At 42.3% G+C, this 23,516-nt stretch overlaps 1 protein-coding gene across 3 annotated transcripts in view; it reads right to left on the bottom strand.

Annotated features, from left to right (window-relative positions):
• The window catches only part of arhgap21a (Rho GTPase activating protein 21a), a 276,620-nt gene that overhangs the window by 155,283 nt on the left and 97,821 nt on the right, over positions 1–23,516 (bottom strand). For all 3 annotated transcript variants that reach the window (XM_085987749.1, XM_085987750.1, XM_085987751.1), the window contains exons 3-4: positions 5,535–5,714; positions 2,281–2,305 (exon numbers count right to left, since the gene is read on the bottom strand). In XM_085987749.1, coding sequence (XP_085843875.1) covers positions 2,281–2,305; positions 5,535–5,714 — 205 coding nt within the window. The remainder of the gene's footprint in view (positions 1–2,280; positions 2,306–5,534; positions 5,715–23,516) is intronic.

The raw sequence follows: 23,516 nt of genomic DNA, 5'->3' as shown, positions 1-23,516 counted from the left end.
CTCCCTGATGTGACATCATTATATTCCAGTATCATGAATGGAAATCATGGACTCAGTAGTTCTTAGTCACAATTAAGCATAGAATTTACAGCACAGAAACAGGCCATTTGGCCCAACTAGTCTATGCTGGTGTTTACACTCCACACGAGCCTCCTCCCACCCTATTGATTTAAATTTGCAACATCAATGTGAAAGAGAGAAAGTGAGAGAGAGAAAAAGTGAGAGAGAGAGAGAGAGAGAGAGAGAAACGCGATGCTACATTAAAGAGAGAGATCGACATGTATGTTCCCAAGCTGCTTTATACAGCAGTTCTAAAGCATAAAAAGGGAAATAACAAGACATCAGTATAGAGTTAATTCTTTCATAACATTTAGCACATTTTCCCTTAAGTTCCTTCCATTTAATGTGTTTGTAATAATGTTCTATGAATGAATGATAAAATAGCAGGTATGTATAGACAATACCTTTCGTCTGAAATTTAAAATATCACTCACATTCAAGCGGTTTACTCAGTTACACATTAGATAACCAGATTTTTTTTATTTACACAGCTACGTTTTGCAACATTAATTAGTGCATTACTCAGAAACAAAATGCTTTCAATGTTTACAATCATTTTTCTGGCCTAGATTATAATTTATTACGGTTTGTGTGGTTTTGTTTTGGATTTTTAAAACTTCATTCTCTTGGAGCTGGATCAAGTCCAACAGAACCTAGGAGCCAAACATTATGCAACATACATTCCTTCCACTGCCCTCATTTTACAACAATAATTTACTGTGTTTGAAAAACTGCCTCCAGGAGCAGTACAGTAAATCAACTACACTTCTTGTAAATCATTGGATGTAAAGCTCTTTGGAACAGCGCGAGAACATGGTAAGGTGCTATATAAATGCAAGCTTATTCTTCTTCGTTATGTATGGCAGTTGCAAAAATTCATAGGATATCACACTGTCCCAAGTCATTTTCATTTTTTAATTTCTCCTGCAAGCACTAAACACTTCTTTATCTTGGCTTCACATTTGATCTAATCTCCCTTTTCACCCAGCCTTAAATATACAGTACTCCAATTTGGAGTACTTAATTTTTATTCATGCATCTCTTCTCCTGTTGAACCTTAAGTTTATAGCACAGAAGTTGGCTATTCGGTGCACTGTGCTGCCTCTTTACTAGGGCAATCCAAAACAAATCGCATTGCCCTGCATCAAATATTTACCCACTTTCCATGGCATTATTCGAAGAGCAGGGAGTTCTCCCGGTGGCCTGCGCAACATATATCCCTCAACTAACATCACAAACAGATTATCTGGCCATTTAGCTCATTCGTGTTTGTAGGACAGTGTTGTGTACAAATTGGCTGCCATGTTTCTCTACATTACAACAGCAATTACAATTCAAAAATACTTCATTGGCAGTGGAGCTCTTGTGGACGTCGAGATCATAAAAGGCACTATCTAAATGCAAGTTCTTTTTTCTTAACCCGCACCAAAAGATAGGATATAAAGCAGAAACAGAAAAATAACCTATGAAGGAACAAGGGAAAGATCCTCATCAAGTTTGAGGCTACAGATAAAATGGTGTCCAAATAATCCCTCACGCCAGTTCACCAAAATGCTTCCATGCAATGCTGTACACAGATGAGAATATTCCTGATAGTTGATTCGATTCTATCCTTACTTTATGTCCACGTGCACACACAGCCCACTGGGGATTACTAGATAACAATCAGAAGTTGAAACTCTAGCTTTTCTCTCCCTGGCCCAGAGATGATATCAATTGTAAAAATAGCATTTGCAAGAAAATTTGCTGGTATGTAAATAAAGCAATATAAATTTACAATTAAAAAATGAAGTTCCTGATTTGAACCTCAAAAATGCATGGCAATACCAGAATTAAATGGTTTATCTTAAAGCCAAAACTGCAGTATTAAGACTTAGCCAAATTTAATTAGGTCCACTGTGCATCTATTTGACGTTAAAAATATCCACGGCAAGTGAAGCATGTACATGTGATGGGGGAATCCTGGACTCATACAATATTTATTGAAGTACCCACAAAATTGGTGCAAGAGCAATTTTCCTAATGTGTAGCACCCAAGAGAAAATATTTAAAACAAATAATGCACACAGGTAGGCATTATGTTTAAGGTTAACATACAGCTATGAAAACTTCCATTTCAGGGCCCAATTTATAGAATGTATATGTCATATTAAAAAAAAGTTGCTTAATGCTAGCAATGTTATTATAAAGCTGCACGTGAACAAGAAAAGCCATACTCACCCCCTTTATTTCCATTTTCTTCATCCTGACAACAAAAAAAATAAAGTTACTTCTACAGTGTTCAATTTTTTAAAAATAGTATTTATACACAAAGTACAAGACAACAGATGTTTCTATGGTGGCTCTAAATCCACAGCAAATTGGTATTCCAAAGAGTCCAGCACAGACACCCTGAATTTGCGGTCAGCAGCAAAGCGAAGGCGTTCACTGCTGCCCCCGAAGTACGGTCCGCACAAGGGTCTCACAATCCCGGTGTCGAGAACGTCACGTTTTCCAACCTTGAATTCAATTCAACGGAACCTAATGGGAATCCCCTTGTTTGACGTCAACAGGCTGTTTAAGCACCCAATCAAAAGGCAGAATTGTCACAGACAGCGAACAAGGTGCGAGTAAGCCATTAAAACTTTTTAAAATAGGTAGAGAGCAAAAGAAAGGTTGGGGTTCTCACATGGGGAAAATGCAAATCTAAAATAAAGATGCACAAACATTAAAAAGTAAAAAAAATGTAAAGTTTCTTAAAATTTATTTATTAAAATGGACAACTTTCGCACTGTACAAGATTAAAATTAGTTTTCCAGGCCCTTAACCTTTGTTTAGCAGGCAATACGCTGCTAAAACCACAGTTACACCTAATCCCTTTGGGTCTAACTTTTAGTGGGGAATTTAACAGCATACTTACTGTGGAAGAGCCAATGTTTTCGTCAGTTTCAATGATTTACGAGGTTTCACAGATTGCCTGCCGGCTCTTGGTGGGGTGGGGCAGTGGGGAAAAGAGAGAAAGAGGAGCACACGGCACAGCCAGTTTCGAAGTAGTCATTGACAGACTGCAACTTCAGGATTTCCGCTTGCGCATGTGCCAAATCCTGAAGTTGCGGTCAGTTTCAAAGGCAGTATGACGGCGTAATCTGACAGTTCGCCGGCGTAATCTGACAGTTCGCCATCATACCAACCACAAATTCAGGGCCACAGTCTTCGTAGTGGGGCACTTCCCGCTATTACCCATTTCAAGTTCCAGATGTCAGCTAGGTTATTGGCAGAGCAACATAAACTAGGAGACAAGCCCTTTATGATAAAGTGACATCAGAGGACAAATCACCTACAACTCTTCATGCAATTATCAGTTAGCTCAAAAGCAACAATGGCAGAACCTCTGCATGCGTTTGGTCCAATGGTAGTGCGGCTTGATGCTAAGCCTATTAATATTCCTAATTTTTAAAAAAATTTTTTTTTTATAAAAGCTTTAATAAGAACAGGAACAAATTTTTTTGGGAGCATGCTGCCAGTGCACAACGGCGCCGAGGCCTCAAGGCCAAAGCTAAAAACGATGGTGGTAAAAATTAAATGTGAACTACAAAGGACTTTCTAACCTGACTTACAAACTATGGTGAGGTTGATCAAATTCAACATTCGGAAAAGACTCAGAAATAGGAGCACCATCCATCTTAGATGCCATTTTTGACAAATGCCAAGTCCAGAACCAATCAAGCTAGGCTTAACTTTAATCAGGATGCTGAATGAAGCATTTTTTTCCTTCTATTCGTTCATCGGATGTGGGCGTTGCTGGCAAGGCAGGATTTATTGCCCATCCCTAATTACCCTCGAGAAGGAGGTGGTGAGCCGCCTTCATGAACCGCTGCAGTCCATGTGGTGAAGGTACTCCCACAATGCGGTTAGGTAGGGAGTTCCAGGATTTTGACCCAGCGACGATGAAGGATCGGCGATATACTTCTAAGTCAGGGTGGAGTGACTTGGACGGGAACTTGGAAGTGGTGGTGTTCCCATGCGCCAGCTGCCCTTGTCCTTCTAGGTGGTAGAGGTCGCGGGTTTGGGAGATGCTGCAGTGCATCTTGTAGATGGTACACATTGCAGCCACAGTACGCCGGTGGTGGAGAGAGTGAATGTTTAAGGTGGTGGATGGGGTGCCAATCAAGCGAGCTGCTTTGTCCTGGATGGTGTCGAGCTGCTTGAGTGTTGTTGGAGCTGCACTCATCGAGGCAAGTGGAGAGTATTCCATCACACTCTCGACTTGCGTTTTTTAGATGGTGGAAAGGCTTTGGGGAGTCGGGAGGTGAGACACTCACCACAGAATACCTAGCCTCTGCCCTGCTCTTGTTGCCACAGTATTTATGTGGCTGGTCCAGTTAATTTTCTTGTCAATGGTGACCCCCTAAGATATTGATGGTGGGGGATTCAGCAATGGTAATGCCGTTGAATGTCAAGGGGCGGTGGTTAGATGCTCGCTTGTTGGAGATAGTCATTGCCTGGCACTTCTGTGGCGTGAATGTTACCTGCCACTTATCAGCCCAAGCCTGAATGTCGTCCAGGTGTTGCTGCATGCAGGCAAGGACTGCTTCATTATCTGAGGAGTTGTGAATGGTGCTGAACACTGCAGTCATCAGCGAACATCCCCACTTCTGACCTTATGTTGGAGGGAAGGTCATTGATGAAGCAGTTGAAGATGGTTGGGCCTAGGACACTGCCCTGAGGAACTCCTGCAGCGATGTCCCGGGGCTGTGATGATTGACCTCCAACCACCACAACCATCTTCCTTTGTGCTAGGTATGACTCCAGCCAGTGGAGCGTTTCCCCCCGATTCCCACGGACTTCAGTTTTACTAGGGCTCCTTGACGCCACACTCGGTCAAATGCTGCCTTGATGTCAAGAGCAGTCACTCTCACCTCACCTCTGGAATTCAGCTCTTTTGTCCAGGATATGATTTGGAATGGCTGGACTTTCAAACTATCTTCAATTAAACTTTCAATTAAAGTTAAATCATTGTTTCTTGAACAATTGTCAAAATCCATAAGCTTTAAAAGAACCACAACAATGGTTCACTGGATTTGAAGAAAGCATTAAAATGCTATGAAAGCAACTGTCACTTTTTTGCTAAATGAATAAAAGATTACTTTAAGACAACCACGATTACAAAAGGTTTCACAGTAGAAAAGTAGGCTGGTATACAACCCAAGTTATATCACATTAACATTCCAAAGTATGGCAAATATCCTGTACTACATCCTTATTTCTCACAGAGCAGTTATCAATGTAATGTTTAAATGGCATTACTGTAATTCGCTCAAACCCTCTCCATAACACAAGTTCAACTCAAAAGATGCAGATATTGGCATGCTGTTAGTATGTTAAATTAAAACAGGATTAAAATCAAAATTAAAAAAAAGTTTCCAACAAAGTCATTTTAAAAGTGCTAGGTTTTGATTTTGCTCGAAGAACTGGCGTCACTTTGAGTCTCTAACCTTTATATTGGTATGCACAGCTGACTCTGGGGGGTAGACAATGAAGTGCCTCAGCGTAAACCCAAAACCCTGTGAATTTCGTCGTAGATTAATGGTTTTTGGGCCTGGCCATGAGAAAATGTCATCCACCAGCGGTGTGCTGCTCGCTCCTTGTCCACTTCCATCCTTCTTATTTTTTCCCTGTGGGAAGAAAAACAATCAGTTGAGAACTTCTATTAGCAATCTTTACTCTAGAGTGTATAAAATATCATTGAAAAATTTTCAAGCAAGAAACTTTCCTTTTTGAATTACAGCGAGATACTGCTTTCTCTTCTTAGGAAATTTTAAAACTACTGAATCTGCAGTAAACGTATACCTTTGACTTACAGATACAAGTAGATCACTCACTGTAGTCCGAGACCTGGAGTCTGGTCTCTGATATGAACATAAGAAACAGGAGCAGGAGTAGGCCAATCGGCCCCTCGAGCCTGCTCCGCCATCCAATAAGATCATGGCTGATCCAACCTTGGCCTCAACTCCACTTTCCCGCTCTCTCCCCATACCTCTGGACTCTCTTGTAGTTCAAATGTCTGTCAATCTCCGCCTTGAATATATTCAATGACCCAGCCTCCACAGCTCTCTGGGGTAGAGAACGCCAAAGATTCACGACCCTCAGAAGAAATTCCTCCTCATCTCCGTCTTAAATGGGCGACCCCTTATTCTGAAACTATGCCCCCTAGTTCTAGATACCCCCACAAGGGGAAACACAGCATCCACCCTGTCAATTCCCCTCAGAATCTTATATGTTTCAATAAGATCACCTCTATTCTTCTAAACTCCAATGAGTATAGGCCCAACCTGCTCAACCTTTTGTCAGGCGTCAACCCCTTCATCCCAGGAATCAACCTCGTGAACCTTCTCTGAACTGCCTCCAATGCAAGTATATCCCTCCTTAAATATGGAGACCAAAACTGTACACAGTACTCCAGGTGCGGTCTCACCAGCACCCTGTAAAGTTGCATCAAAACGTCCCTACTTTTATACTCCATACCCCGTGCAATAAAGGCCAACATTCCATTAGCCTTCCCAATTACTTGCTGTACCTGCATGCTAACTTTGTGTGTTTCATGTACTAGGACCCCCAGATCCCTCTGTACCACAGAATTTTATAGTCTCACTCCATTTAAATATTAGCTTTTTTATTCTTCCTTCCAAAGTGGATAACCTCACATTTTCCCACATTGTACTCCATCTGCCAAATTTTTGCCCACTCACTTAATCTATCTATATCCCTTTGCAGGCTCATTGTGTCCTCCTCACAACTTGCTAACCCACCTGTCTTTGTATCATCAGCAAATTTGGCTACAGTACACTCGGTTCCTTCATCCAAGTCATTAATATAGATTGTAAATAGTTGAGGCCCCAACTGTCCTGTATTCCCCAAATGACAGTGGTCCACCTGTTTCTGTACTACAGCAAATTTACTAAAGTATCATGTGACTGGTTGAAGGTAAAATGATTAAATACTATACTCCCAGATCATAGGAACGTAGAAACAGAAGTAGGCCATTCAGCCCCTCGAGCCTGTTCCCCTTTCAATTAGATCATTGCTCATTGGTACCTCAACTCCATTTAACCGCCTTTGATCTGTATTCCTGATATCCTTAACTAATCTGTTTTCCTGATATCCTTAACTAACAAGGGTTTATCGATCACAGTTTTGAAAATTTCAACTGACCCAATATCGACAGCTTTTTTTTTTTTTTTTTTTGAGGAGGGGGGAGAAAGAGGAAAGGTTCCAGATTTCCACCACCCTTTATGTGGAAAAATGACTTCTAGATTTCATTCCTAAATGCCCCAGCTCTAATTTTATTATGCCCTCTTGTTCCCGCCAGAGGAAATAGTTTCTCTGTACCTACTCTATCGAATTCCTTCAGTATTCCAAACACCTCAATCAGATCTGCCTTCAACCTTCTAAATTTCAAGGGAACAAAAGACAAGTTTGTGCAACCTGTCCTCATAATTTAATCTTTTATGCCCTGGGATCATTCTGATGAATCTGCACTGTACCACTTCCAAGGACAATACATTTTTCCTGAGGTTCAGCATCCAAAACTGAATGCAGTACTCCAGATGGGGGACTGACCAAGGTTCTGTACAAATGAAGCATAACTTCTCCCCATTGTATTCCAGCCCTTTTTGATTACTTTTTGTACCTGTGTCCTCATTTTAAACGATTTGTGCAACCTCAGTAACCTGCAATGACAAGGGATTACAAGATACACACAGGGCTCCCCCAGGAAGCCAGCAAGTAACCCCACAGTGCACCCACCATGACTATCTCAGTGCAGAAGCTCCAATACCTTTACAAGCACCCACCCTGCCAGGCAATAGGAGAAGCATCACAATGCCAACACAAGAATAGAAAGTACCCTTCCCCTAAACCAACCAAAACATGCAGGACCCAAAGACTACCCCACCTAAACCAAGGAATTACATGCAGTAAATCACAATAAACCTATGCACTCAAAGCACATGTACCCGATGACCATGGCGTCACGAGAGATGTGGAGGGCCCAGCGTTGCATAAACATAACTCTTGGGAGAATGACCGAACAATTGCTGAAGATGGAATGCCAACATAAAAGACTTAGTTCCCGAGTCATACAGGTATTAACCACCGGCCCACCAGTCATCATGCAGGATTGGGTAAAATGAGACCAGATGAAGGCTAACTTTAACTCTGCATCTACTTTTGATGGGAATTACCCTCCATGAACAGATTCAAACCTGGCAGGAAGGAAACATATCTTAACACCACAAAAAACATATACACGATATTGTACACATGCAACCACGACAACAGACTCTGCAGAAAATACTTTTATAGGGTATGGGAGCACAATTAATTCCATGGAAAGGGACGTCAGCACCCGAGGTCCCACCAGGCAGAGATACCTCTGCAACTGACAGGAGCATCCCTTTTATATCTGTGGCGAAGCAAGCAGACACAGCATTTCTGCAGGAGTCCTATGTCACTACCTCAGGAGAACACCAAACTCATGGAAGGACTGGGTGAGCCACAGTGGCAGCCTCCTGCTCAAAGAGTAGAGGAGTGGCCCTCGTGAACCATAAGCAGCTCTTTCATTCTAAAAAGGATCACCCCCCAAAAAATAATTATTACTGTATCCAGATAATGGATCAAACTGTCAAAAAGGATATAATGACGATCATGCATTATGCCTCAAACATGGACTTGCTACCGTAAATTTCCTCTCACTTACATGCCCAGGTGGAAGGCACAATTATCATGGGAGATCACTTAACTGTAGCCTCCACAGCTGGATGGGCTCCAAGCAAACACAGGGTGCCCAGAGCAAACTACCAAAACGATTCAAGAGCGATATAATGATCTAGGCCTTGTAGATGTACGGTGAGCCAAGCATCCCACAAAGAAGGGATTCACTTTCTAATCAAATACATACAAAGCATACTCCAGAAACAAATACTTCTTTGTGAAGCAGAAACATCTACCTCAAGTCAAAAGCTGCTATATCAGACTCATAGCATCCCTATGGAGGTCACTCCCCACCTCACCCTCAGTATCCTACCACCTCATCTGTCAATGCCACTTAAACTTGGTGATCCAGAGTTCAGGCTCCCCCTGTAAGCAAGGCTTGCACAGAATAGATACCATCAAACCGAATACCTCCTTCATGCTTTGGAATAGTATTTGACTGAGTGGAGACAAATGGGCTTCAGTAACTTATTCTGGAAGTGTGTTCCAGTATATCAGCTCTCATCCAAATATTCCACCCATCTCCAAAAACAAGCACTGAAGGGGCTGTGGCCAGAACGGTGCTGTGCTGCACATGCTCTAGTCCTGCTCCCTCATTTAGGCCATTAGGGCAGCAATAAAGATGGCCGCAGAAAGTATGACAGGACTCAAAATCCCTTAAGATTGGAGTCTTTGCCTGCTGGGATAATCTCAGGACTACTAGCTGCAAGACGATGCATTTCCCTACTATAGCACAGCACAACTCTCCCCACACAAAGCATGTGGGTGAAATATTTATGGGACACAGGTCCGTCAGTGAGAGCAATTTATGGACTGCGCTTAGAACTTGGGAAATATCAAATAGTCTGGAATCCATTCCTTTAAACTCGAGATCCAGGCGCCTGCCACATAGACCCCAGACACTGCCCAAGGAGGTCAGGGAGGCCACAAACTAATAACCCCCTGCTAGTATATCAGAAAGAATGTCCAAGGCTCATCACCATATTTGTAAGAATCTTGGAACAAAGTTTGTGGCTGGGCCCAAGACGACTGCTTCGGTATTCCCAATGTTGAACTGAAGAAAGTTGTGACTCATCCATGACTAGATGCCTATAAGCCATCTGGCAGCACAAAGGCAGTCAAAGGGTTGAGAGGGTTGGTAGAGAGGCAGAACTGGTGTCATCGGCATACATGTGGAAACCGACACCATGCCTGCAGGTCAAATGATAAGTAACAGTACAACCCTGTTAATTATGCACTTGGAAATCATCCAATCATTATCTCTTCCTTACATAACAACATAAGAAATAGGAGCAGGAGTAGGTCATTTGGCCCCTCGAGCCTGCTCCGCCATTCGATAAGATCATGGCTGATCTGGTCTTGGCCTCAACTCCACTTCCCTGCCCACTCCCCATAGCCCTCGACTCCCTGATCGTTCAAAAATCTGTCTATCTCCACCTTAAATATATTCAATGACCCAGCCTCCACAGCTCTCTGGGGCAGAGAATTCCAAAGATTCATGACCCTCAGAAGAAATTCCTCCTCATCTCCGTTTTAAATGGGCGACCCCTTATTCTGAAGCTGTGCCCCTAGTTCTAGATTCCCCCACGGGGGGAAACATCCTCCCTGCATCTACCCTGTCAAGCCCCCTCAGAATCTTGTACGTTTCAATAAGATCCCCTGTCATTCTTCTAAACTCCAATGAGTATAGGCCCAACCTGCTCAACCTTTCCTCATAAAACAACCCCTTCAACTCAGGAATCAACCCAGTGAACCTTCTCTGAACTGCCTCCAATGCAAGTATGTCCCTCCTTAAATGAGACCAAAACAGTACGCAGTACTCCAGGTGTGGTCTCACCAACGCCCTGCACAGTTGTAGCAAGATTTCCCTACTGTTATACTCCATACCCCTTTGCAATAAAGGCCAACATTCCATTTGCTTTCCTAATTACTTGCTGTACCTGCATGCTAACTTTTTGCGTTTCATGTACGAGGACCCCCAGATCCCTCTGTACCGCAGCATTTTTGTAGTCTCTCTCCATTTAAATAATAATTTGCTTTATTTTTCTTACAAAGGTGGATAACCTCACATTTTCCCACATTATACTCCATCTGCCAAATGTTTGCCCACTCACTTAGCCTATCTATATCCCTTTGCAGATTCTTTGTGCCCTCTTCACAACTTGCTTTCCCACCTATCTTTGTATCATTAGCAAATTTGGCTACATTACACTCGGCCCCTTCATCCAAGTCATTAATATAGATTGTAAACAGCGGAGGCCCCAGCACTGATCCCTGTGGCACCCCACTAGTTACAGTTTGCCAACCTGAAAATGACCCATTTATCCCGACTCGGTTTCCTGTTAGCTAGCCAATCCTCTATCCATGCTCCCTGGACTACACTTCCTCCCACCCGCTTCCTGTAAGGGCTCTATTCCATTCTCCCAGTTTCTCCATCTCCGCTGCATCTGTTCCGACGATGCCACCCTCCATACCAGTGTTTCCTATAAAGTTGGGTAAAAATAAGCAGTGTGAGACAGGAAGGGACAGAGCTTTTTATTTTTCCTACAAATAACAGATAACCTCACATTTTCCCACATTATACTCCATCTGCCAAATTTTGCCCACTCACTTAACCTATCGATATCCCTTTGCAGATTTGCATCGCATACCTATGCAATTGGCTTTATTTAAGGAATGATGCACTTACCTTGGAGGCGGTGCAGCAACAGTTCACTAGATTGATTCCTGGGATGAGGGCTGTCCTATGATGAGAGATTGTGTAGAATGGGCCTATACTCTCTGGAGTTTAGAAGAATGAGAGGTGATCTCATTGAAACATACAAGATTCTGAAGGGAATTGACAGGGTAGATGCTGAGAGGTTGTTTCCCCTGGCTGGAGTGTCTAGAACTAGGGGGCACAGTCTCAGGATAAGGGGTCAGCCATTTAAGACTGAGATGAGGAGAAATGTCTTCACTCAGAGGGGTGTGAATCTTTGGAATTCTCTACCCCAGAGGGCTGTGGAGACTCAGTCTTTGAATATATTCAAGGATGAGATGGATAGATTTTTGGACTCTAGGGGAATCAAGGGATATGGGAATTGAGCGGGAAAGTGAAGTTGAGGTCGATGATCAGCCATGATCTTATTGAATGGCGGAACAGGCGCGAGGGGCCATATGGCCCACTCCTATTTCTTATGTTCCAGTATGTCTTCCTTTTTCTGCAACCGAGGATTCCCCTCTACCGTGGTTGACATGGCCCTCGACCATCACCGTTCCATTTCCCGCACTTCTGCTCTCACCCCTTCCCCTCCCTCCCAGAACCACGATAGGGTTCCCCTTATCCTCACCTTTCACCCCACCAGCCTCCACATTCAACAGACCATCCTCCACCATTTCCGCCACCTCCAGCGTGATTCCACCACCAAACAAATCTTCCCCCCCCCCCCCCACCTTTTAACATTCCGAAGAGACCGCTCCCTCTGCGACACCCTAGTCCACTCCTCTATCACCCCCGACACCCCTTCCCCTTGCACGTTCCCGTGTAAGCGCAGGAGATGCAACACATGCCCTTTTATCTCCTCCCTTCCCACCATCCAGGGCCCCAAACACTCCTTCCAGGTGAAACAGCGATTTACTTGTACTTCTTCCAATTTAGTATACTGTCTTCGCTGCTCACAATGCGGTCTCTTCTACATTGGGGAGACCAAACGCAGATTGGGTGACCGCTTTGTGGAACACCTCCGTTCAGTCCGCAAGCGTGACCCCGAGCTTCCAGTCGCCTGTCACTTTAATGCTCCCCTCCACTCCCACTCTGATCTCTGTCTTCGGCCTCTTACACTGTTCCAACGAAGCTCAACGTAAGTTCAAGGAACAGCACCTCATCTTTCTATTAGGCACTTTACAGCCTTCTGGACTTAACAGAGTTCAACAATTTCAGACTACAAAATTGGCCCCTGTATTTCTTTATATTTTTTTTTAATTGATTTTTTTCACTTTTCCTCACATGGTAGCTGTTAATATTGCTGCCATCATCATTCACACATCATCTAGTTATCTTTTGTTTCTTAACTTGTCCCATTACCTCTCCTTTTGCCTTGCACTATCATCCCTTTTGTCAGTCAATCTCTCCTGCCTTCCATCCTATCACAGACCTTCCCTTTGTTCTTTCCTCCCTGCCACTGCTTAAAAATCTCTCTTCCCCAACCTTTTCCAGTTCTGACAAAAGGTTTGACCTGAAACATTGACTCTGTTTCTCTGTCCTCGATGCTGCCTGACCTGCTGAGTGTTTCCAGCACTTTGTTGTTATTTCCTCTATCCATGCTAATATATTACCCCCAGCCCCGTGAGCTTTTAGCTTGTGCAGTAACCTTTTATGTGCAGTAACCTTTTAGGTGGCACCTTATCGACTGCTTTCCGAGAATCCAAATACACTACATCTACCGGTTCCCCTTTATCCAACCTGCTCGTTACATCCTCAAAGAACTCTAGCAAATTTGCCAAACATGATTTCCCTTTCATAAAACCATGCTGCCTCTTGCTTGACTATTATGATTTTCTAAATGTCCTGCTAGTACTTCCTTAGTACTGGACTCCAGCATTTTCCCAATGACAGATGTTAGGCTAACTGGTCTATAGTTTCCTGCTTTCTGTCTCCCTCCTTTCTTGAAAAGGAACGTTACATTTGCAGTTTTCCAATCCGCTGGGACCTCTCCAGAATCCAGGGGATTTTGGTAGATTACAACCAATGCATCCACCATCTCTGCAGCCACTTCTTTTAAGACCCTAGGATGCAGGCCATCAGGTCCAGGGGACTTGTCCACCTTTAGTTCCAGAGGTTTGCCGAGTACTTTTTCTCTAGTGATAGTTTTAAGTTCCCTCCTCCCTATAGCCCCTTGATTATCTATTATTACTGGGATGTTTTTAGCGTCTTCTACCGTGAAGACCGATACAAAATATTCCCATTATTAATTCCCCAGTCTCATCCTCTAAGGGACCAATGTTTACTTTACCCTCTTCCTTTTTATATACCTGTAGCTCTTACTGTCTGTTTTTATATTTCTTGCTCGTTTACTCTCAATCTATCTTCTCTCTTTTTTTTTTTAAGTTGTCCTTTGCTGGTTTCTAAAAATGTCCCAATCTTCACATCATTGTATGCCTTTGTTTTCAATTTGATACCATCCTTAACTTCCTTAGTTAGCCACGGATGGTTCATCCTTCTCGTAGAGTTTTTCTTTCTCACTGGAATATATTTTTGCTGAGAGTTATGAAATATCTCCTTAAATGTCTGCCACTGCTTATCTACCGTCTTACCCTTTAATCTATTTCCCCAGTCCACTTCAGCCAACTCTTTCTTCATACCTTTGCAATTGCCTTTATTTAAGTTCAGGACACTAGTTTGAGAACCAAGTTTCTCACCCTCAAACTGAATTTGAAATTCTAACATGTTATGATCACTCTTCCCTAGAGGATCCTTTACTATGAGATCATTAATTAATCCTATCTCACTACACATTACCAGATCTAAAATAGCCTGCTCTCTGCTTGATGCTAGTTTAACTTTAGCAGAAATCGCTTTAATTTGTTCCTGATTCTAGTCGGTTTATTTTGATTGCTCTGAATCTAGTTTGCAGAGTCTCAAATTTTCAATTTCCTGGTAGAGAGAACCCAAGTTCATTTGCCAAGTACTTTTAACCTAGCAACATTTGTGCTAATTATCTCTAAACATAACAGGATTTGGTTGATGATCTGGTTGATGATCTCAAGAAACACAAAGTACAGACTTACTGCAAATATCTTGAGGCTGACAAATGATTTAACATTGACAAGCTCACTTAAAAACTAGCAGTCGCTCTCAAAAGAGTGGTTTATGAAGACTGGTCCTTGGCAGACCAGCATTTCACAATGAAAACTAAAATATCTAGGTTCATATTTATTGTAGAACCCCAAAGAGGACATACAAATGTTTCCAATACAATCTCACCAATTTAGATACGTTAAAAGTCAAAAAGTCATAGGTTTTCCGGCACATCTGGACAATTATGCCAGAGCAGACGGAATATGAGGTGAGGTACAGATTCCTTGGCATAAATTCCAATAGAAGCAGCTGCTGCAGCATATTAGTTACAACCGTGTCCCTATTCCATTAACTCACATTGAGAGCATCAGTAATTTTACATACCAGAAATTCTATCACTCAGAACATAGTTTACCAACATGACTAACAGAACAATTGATTTTATTTGAGTCTAAATATACACAACTTAATTGTGATCAGGTGATCTAAATATCTTTGTACTCACTGATGAGAAACACAATTCTACTTTTAGTATCAAGTGGTAGCAAAGCACTCCAGACCAAATACAAAACATGCCAACTTTTCAGCAAAGCTTTCTCTATTTCATCTTAATCAGCAATGATCTTCTTGAATGGTGGAGCAGGCTCGAGGGGCCAAATGGCCTACTCCTGGCTCCCATTTCTTATGTTCTTATCTCAAACTCCTAAAAAGAATCCCCTACAATACCTGAAGGGCATTTCTATTTCTTATATGGCTTCTCTCATGTAGTTGTGCTCCACTATAGGTGTTTTTATGCTGTAGAAACCAAATCCAGTGCTTAAGAGAGTCATTTGCCAGACACATTTTCCAAAGTCAAATTTGCACCATGAAAAAATGTCCATGGGAATATAAAAACCTTGGTTAAAATCTAAAAGTCTCAACTTACTTAGGTCACAAATCAGTACTTATCCTGATATAGTTTCCAACTTACCCAACAGCTGCATGGATGAGGAAGTTCTTTATCTATAGTGCTGCCACTAGAACTTTGGTAAAGCACACCAGCATGTGAAGTACTTGCTTTGTTTTCCTTTACTCCCTTTTCAGCTTTTCTTTCTTGCTTGCTTTCCATTATCACCTCAGTTTTCCACCTCAAGTTTTATGTTAAACAAAGTGGAGTTTACCTATATTCATAACTGAGAGAAACTGTTCTACAACCATAATGTAGAGCAGTGTCACCCTGACTGAACAGTGCAGTTAAGTTCTTTTTTCTGTAACATGGAGGATGGCAGAGGAAGGAACAGCAACTACCTAAACCGATACAGCACCTGTACTGTAAAAATGTCCCAAGACTTTGCAGCAAATGGCTGCTGAGCCAAGAAAGGAGAGTGACCAGTAGCTTGGTCAAAGAACAAACACACACACACACACATAAACCAAGCAATGGAGGGAAGCAAATAAGGGGAAATCTGGAGAAAAAAAGACAGCCAATAGAACAAAATGAAAGATTAAAATGGGGTTCCTGGTGTGCTGCTGAGCCTTACAAACCAAGAGGATCCCAGGTGTAATCCCCTGTGCTCAGCCAGAGCAGCACTGGAAGCATTACAATCAGCTTCAGCACTTATGGGCTCAGAGGATGCACAAACAGGTAGCTTCTAATTGAGGAGTGGGATCTGGAGACAAAAAAGTCATTTGCCTCCCTGCACCGTCTGCAATTGAGATATTGAGAGTTAGCATTCATCAATCCTTAACCGTTAAATGTAAATATCGCCATCTTTCGGATGATTCATTAAACCAAGTCTGCCCCTTCCCCTTCCCCCCCACCTCCTATCCATCCTACCACCAATTAAAATAAAACTACCTGCTCATACAGCCTCTCAGCTCACAAGCACGGAAGATAATTGTAGTGCTCCCACTGCTGCACTGACTGAGATCAGTTAAGTTGGTACACATTTATCTCACTGCTGACTGTGGGACCTTGCTGTGTGCAAATTGGCTGCACGTTTCCCTACATTACAACAGGGGCTGCACCTCAATAGTAATTCATTGGTTATGAAGCGCGTTGAAGGCAAGTAGCGCAGAGTCCAGTTCTACAGAGCACTGCTTCTACAGAATACTAAACTCGGGAATTTGGCGAGTGAGGGAATTCGGTGAGGTGGGGGTAAGAGGTGCTGCTTGATACATAAAAAAAAATTAACAACTAGGGTTAAATTAGGACTGTGGGCTAAGTTACAGTAAAGACCTAAAGCATATAACTAAATTTAATAAATTAAACAAGGTTATTACCTAGATTAAAAACTTTAGACAATTGAGTATTTCAAAACTTGAAAACCTAATTAGTTAAATAAAATACAATAGAGATGGCAGGGCAAGTGATGAGTTGCAGCTGTAGCATGTGGGAGCTGGTGGACCCCAGTGTGATCCACAGCAACCACATCTGCATTAAGTGTCTGCAGCTCGAGGAGCGTCGGCTCAGGGTTGATGAGCTGGAGTCCGAGCTTCGGACACTGCGATGCATCAGGGAGGGGGATGATTACCTGGACACTTTTGGGGGGGGGGGGAAATTCAGTTGCTTTGCACCTCCAGTTAGCAACTAGTGTCTTAAACTTAAATAAAGGCAATTACAAAGGTATGAAGACAGAGTTGACTAAAGTGGACTGGGAAAATGGATTGAAAGGTAAGACAGTAGATAAGCAGTGGCAGACTTTTAAGGAGATATTTCATAATTCTCAGCAAAGGTTTATTCCAGTGAGAAAGAAAGACTACGAGAAGGATGAATCATCCGTGGCTAACTAAGGAAGTTAAGGATGGTATCAAATTGATAGAAAAGGCATACGATGTTGGGAAGATTAGCGGTAGGCCAGAGGATTGGGACATTTTTAGAAACTTGCAAAGGATGACTAAAAAGAGGGAGAAAATAGATTGAGAGTTAACTAGCAAGAAATATAAAAATGGACAGCAAGAACTTCTACAAATATATAAAAAAAGAGATTAGCTAAAGTAAATGTTAGTCCCTTAGAGGATGAGACTGGGGAATTAATGGGAAACAGGGAAATGGCAGAGACTTTGAACAAATATTTTATATCAGTCTTCACAGTAGAAAATACTAAAAGCATCCCTATAATTGTGGAAAATCAAGGGGCAAAAGGGAGGGAACAACTTAAAACAATCACTATCACTAGAGAAAAAGTACTAGGCAAACTTATGGGATTAAAGACTGACAAGTCCCCTGGACGTGATGGCCTGCATCCTAGTCTTAAAAGAAGTGGCTGCAGAGATAGTGGATGCATTGGTTGTAATCTTCCAAAATTCCCTAGACTCTGGAAAGGTCCCAGTGGATTGGAAAACCACAAATGTAATGCCCATATTCAGGAAAGGAGGGAGACAGAAAGCAGGAAACTATAGACCAGTTAGCCTAACATCTGTCATTGGGAAAATGCCAGAATCCATTATTAAGGAAGTAATAGCAGGACATTTAGAAAATCATAAAACCATGCTGACTCTGCTTGACTGTATGAAAGGGAAGTCGTATTTGACAAATTTAATAGAGTTCTTTGAGGATGTAATGAGCAGGTTGGATAAAGGGGAACCAGTAGATGTATTGTATTTGGATTTCCAGAACGCATTCGATAAGGTGCCACATAAAAGGTTACCGCACAAGATAAGAGCTCACAGGGTTGGGGGTAATATTAGCATGGAGAGAGGATTGGCTAACTAACAGGAAACAGAGAGTCAGGGTAAATGGGTTATTTTCAGGTTGGCAAACTGTAACTAGTGGGGTGCCACAGGGATCAGTGTTGGAGCCTCAACTATTTACAATCTATATTAATGACTTGGATGACGGGACCGAGTATACTGAAGCCCAATTTGCTGACAATACACAGATAGGTGGGAAAGCAAGTTGTGAGGAGGACAGCGTCTGCAAAGGGATATAGATAGGTTATGTGAATGGGCAAAAATTTGGCAGATGGAGTATAATGTGGGAAAATGTGAAGTTATCCACTTTGGTAGGAAGAATAGAACAGCAAAACATTATTTAAATAGAGAGACTACAGAATGCTGCGGTACAGAAGGATCTGGGTGTCCTCGTACATGAAACACAAAAAGGTAGCATGCAGGTACAGCAAGTAATTAGGAAGGCAAATGGAATGTTGACCTTTATTGCAAGGGGGGTGGAGTATAAAAGTAAGAAAGTCTTGCTACAACTGTACAGGGCATTGGTGAGACCACACCTGGAGTACTGCGTACTGTTTTGGTCTCATTTAAGGAGGGATATACTTGCATTGGAGGCAGTTCAGAGAAGGTTCACTGGGTTGATTCCTGGGATGAAGGGGTTGACTTATGAGGAAAGGTTGAGCAGGTTGGGCCTATACTCATTGGAGTTTAGAAGAATCAGAGGTGATCTTATTGAAACATAAAAGATTCTGAGGGGGCTTGACAGGGTAGATGCAGAGAGGATGTTTCCCCTCGTGGGGGAATCTAGAACTAGGGGGCATAGTTTCAGAATAAGGGGTCGCCCATTTAAGACACAGACGAGGAGGAATTTCTTCTCAGGGAATTCTCTACCCCAGAGAGCTGTGGAGGCGGAGTCATTGAATATATTCAAGGGCGAGATAGACAGATTTTTCAACTACAGGGGAGTCAAGGGTTATGGGGAACAGGCAGAAAAGTGGAGTTGAGGCCAAGATCAGATCAGCCATGCTCTTATTGAATGGAGGAGCAGACTCGAGGGGCCGAATTGCCTTCTCCTGCTCCTATTTCTTATGTTATGTTCTTATGGGACATCCCGAGATTGTGAAAGGCACTATATAAATGCAAGTTCTTTCTTTATTGCAGAAGTATATGAAGTTATTTAATCATTTTTCAGTTGCATTATGGTGACAATTTTAAGTAACCATATATTAGAATGGCACACACAGTTTAGGCAACAGTACTGCTATATACTAAAAAGAGAACCTTTTCAAGATCAGCACCTTAAGAAACTGGTTAATAAAGGTTTCAACCAGTAGAGGGCAAAATACATCCATATACTTTGCTCCATTCCTTGTTCGGGATGCAAATTTTTAACTGCAATACTAAAAATTATACTAAAATGGTACTTGATGGAAACAAAATTACAAAACTAAATGGGTCATGAAAATTTAACATTTTATGGTTTCATAAGCAGAAAGGACCCAACTTTTCATCTTGGCTTAATTTCCAATGCAACTCGAATTTCCTCTGTATCCATTTGCATGTGCATTTTGGCTGTTGCTCCAGACCCATTACTTCTATTATATTTCCCCTTAGGCCCTTCTCCTCGCCGCCACCCTTCCCCCCCCACCCCCTCCCGTGTCACACTTCTATTTCTCCCTTCCCTTATGCCTATTCCAACCCATCAGTGCTCCTATGCCTTCCTACTCTCCTCTCACCGGTTCAGACTTGAAAGAGGAAGAGTGAAACAAAGCGAGGAAGAGGGAGGAAAAGGGGAAAAAAAAAGGGAGGTGGAAGAGGAGAACAACAAAGAAAAACTTGTATGGCGGGGTGAGGTGAGTTGCAAGGAGGGCCTTAAAGGAAGGTAGAGACACGGAAGTGAGTGCATTACACAGTATACCATCTCCTGCAAACTGGAGATCTGATGCTTCATCAATTGCTACAATATAACTGCATCACAATTATAAGTACGGATTAGATCGTATGCATAAAAAATTGTCTGGAATGTGTGTGTCATTTCATTTTTACTAGAACTGAAAATCTGGTGGCAAGCCAGTTATTGGCACCCACAACAAAAGTCAAAATGAATAGAAAGAACAAAATTCATGCTCCTTTAGGTGTTCAGAGTATTACTACATATATCTTCTATCTGTTAAGTTCCACTGCAATGAAGCCTCAAAATTATTAATGTGGTTAAATATTGGTATGCATGCTTAGATGCTGAAAATCTAAGAATCATTGTTCATTAACAGACTTGCCTATTTCTTTTATTAATGCTTTAGCAAACATGCATTGATCAAATTACTCATGGCTTGGAGAAGTTACTGCATAAGAGTACAAGAGAGAAAGGAATAAATAAATAAGTTATCCCCACAATGCTTCAGCTGTGAAACTTAACTTAGCTTCCGTGCACAGTCTGACTTAGACAGAGTGCAAACACTGTTCAAATAAATATGCTCTGCAAAACAGTCAGAACACAAAATAGATATGAATCCTCCAAACACAACAGACTAGCTTACTCATCTGAATCATAGATTGGTTACAGCACAGAAGGAGGCCATTCGGCCCGTGCCGGAAATGAAAAAGTATTCACAGCCCTTCAGGCAAAGCAGCAGCAGAGAGCGTAGATGATCAGTACAGGGATTAGATCGTTATTAGATTGTAGGCATGTATGCTTATTGACACCAAAACTTCAGAATTTTGCTGTGTAAAGTGTGCCAAAGACTAACCTGGTTGCATCTATAAGAAGACCAAGTCAATTTTTACATCCTGGGCATTCGCCAAGCTGCAACACTAGCCTGTGAAGACAGTTTTCAGCCATTGAAAACATTTAACTAAAACCCTTCTCCCACTCATGATTTCGAATGGAAGCCTGAAGGAAGAAAAACACAACTAGAAAAACAGACACTGAGCCATTGGGGGAAGTGATTAGGAGGACTGAGCAAGAGCTTAGCGGGAGAAATGGTTTTTCAGAGTTTTCAAAAAGGAGGGGTTTGGGGATGGAGTTCCATAGAGTGGGAAGGTTCAGCCATTAATTGTGGGGATAGGGTGGGGTGGGGGGAGGTCAGAAGATTGAAGGATGTGTGAGGGGATGGATCTGAAGACATGAACAAGGATTTTAAATGTAATGCATTGGGATAAAAGGGAGCCAATGTAGGTCTACTGGACAGGGAGATTAGCAAGTGGGACTTAACACAGAACAGGATTGTAGGCAGCTGAGTTTTGGGCTAGTTAAAGCTTATGGGGGTAGGGGTGGGAAAAGGCGAGGGGATGAAGGATGGGAAGCCAGCATAGGACACTGGAGAAATTGAGTCCACAGGTGACAAAAAACTGGATACGGGTTTCAGCAATGTTGAGAATGACTCAAACACAGAAGTGGGCAAAGTTGCGGAGATGGAAATAGGCTATCTTGTTGTTGGAAAAGAACAGAGTCATAGAATCATAGACTTTTACAGCACAGGAGGCTGAATGGCCGGTCATACCTGTGTCAGCTCTCTGAACTAGGCTGGCCACTTATTCCTGTTTCCCTTCCTTTTAAAATAGAATGGGGGATGCGAGTTGAGCAGGGTGCCAGTGTTTTAGAGAGAGTCTGGTTTAAATTGCACGATGGCCAGGAGGGGATGGAGTCAGTGGCAACAGAGCCGAGTTTTGGGTTCAGTATTCTGGGTGTTCATTTGAAGGAAGGTTTGACTTGGCTGACAAAGTTGGATAGGCAGTCTGACGGCACGGAGGTGGTTGTGCAGAGGTAGCTAAACAGATGGAAGTCAACTTCAGTCCTGTAGATGATGCCACTGACGAGCAGCATATAGATGAGGAAGAGAATGGGCCAAATTTAGATGCTTTGGGGATTCCAGAGTTGCAGGGGCAAGAAAAGAAGCCATTTCCAGAGTCGCACCGCTTGCATTTAAATAGGTAGAAGTGGAACCAGGAGGGCAGTGCCAAAGAGGTGGACAATAGTGGAGAGGCAATGGAGAAGTATGACATTATCAACTGTATCAAGCAATACGGAGGTTAAGGAGGGCTAACACAAGAGACACCATTCGTGACTTTAGGCTTGGGTGATCTCTGTGCTTACGAGTGCACGCAAATCATAGAACCTTACAGCACAGAAGGAGGCTATTCGGCCCATCATACCTGTGCCGGCTCTTTGAAAGAGCTATCCAGTTAGTCCCACTCCTCTGCTCTTTCCACATAGTCCTGTATTAATCCAATTCCCTTTTGAAAGTTACTATTAAATCTGCTTCCACCATCCTTTCATGCAATGCATTCCAGATCATCATAACTCGTTGTGTGAAAAAAATTCTCATCTCTCCTCTGGTTCTTTTACCAATTACCTTAAAGCGGTGTCCTCTGGTTACCGACTCTTCTGCCAGTAGAAATAGGTTATCCTTAGTTATTCCATCAAAACCCCTTATAATTTTGAACACCTCTATTAAATCTCCCCTTAACCTTCTCTGCTGTAAGGAGAACAATCCCAGGTTCTTTAGTATCTCCATATCCCTGGTACCATTCTAGTAAATCTCCTTTGCACCCTCCCCAAGGCCTTGACATCCTTCCCAAAAGTGTGGGACCCAGAATGGGACACAATGCTCCAGCTAAGATCTAACCAGTGATTTATAAAGGTTTAGCATAACTTCCTCGCTGTACTCTATTTATAAAGCCAAGGATCCCATATGCTTTTTTAACCGCCTTAACTTGTCCTGTCACCTTCAAAAGATTTGTGTACGTAAACCCCCAGGTGTCTGTTCCTGCACCCCCTTTAAAATTTACCATTTAGTTTATATTCTGTTAATATCACAAACGTAATGCTATATATATCGCCCAAGTGACTGTTTTACCTCTGCGAGGTGAGGCAGGGTTTGCCTGTGACAGGCACCACTGCTGAGCCTCTTAGTCGCACATACTTTCTAGCAGGAGCCACTGGTCAACAGGCAGGAGGGGTGAACTCTGACGCTGCAGGGGTTAGCAGGTCACTTGTATCTACTATTGCCACATTGCCAGAGACCAACGTCAGTCAGCGCAGATAGGAGATAAAACCTAGGACGTCCCTGTGTATGTGACTCTGAACCACACTTGGTCGTGCATTGAAGGAATAATTTTAATTTTTTTTTTTTTTTTAAGATTTGCTTTTTTTTTTTTAAAACCTGCGCAATTATTTGTACAAGTAGTTACTTTGACATTTGAGCTATCAATTTATATATGTGTCTTAAGAAATTTAAAACCTTTTTGTACTCAAAACCCACAATTTATGACCTAAAGA

This window comes from Somniosus microcephalus, chromosome 5, assembly GCF_052327205.1.
Source record: "Somniosus microcephalus isolate GS21.2 chromosome 5, FLI_Smic_1.0, whole genome shotgun sequence".
In the NCBI taxonomy this organism is placed as follows: domain Eukaryota; kingdom Metazoa; phylum Chordata; class Chondrichthyes; order Squaliformes; family Somniosidae; genus Somniosus; species Somniosus microcephalus.
This window is presented reverse-complemented; position numbering and strand designations above follow the sequence as displayed.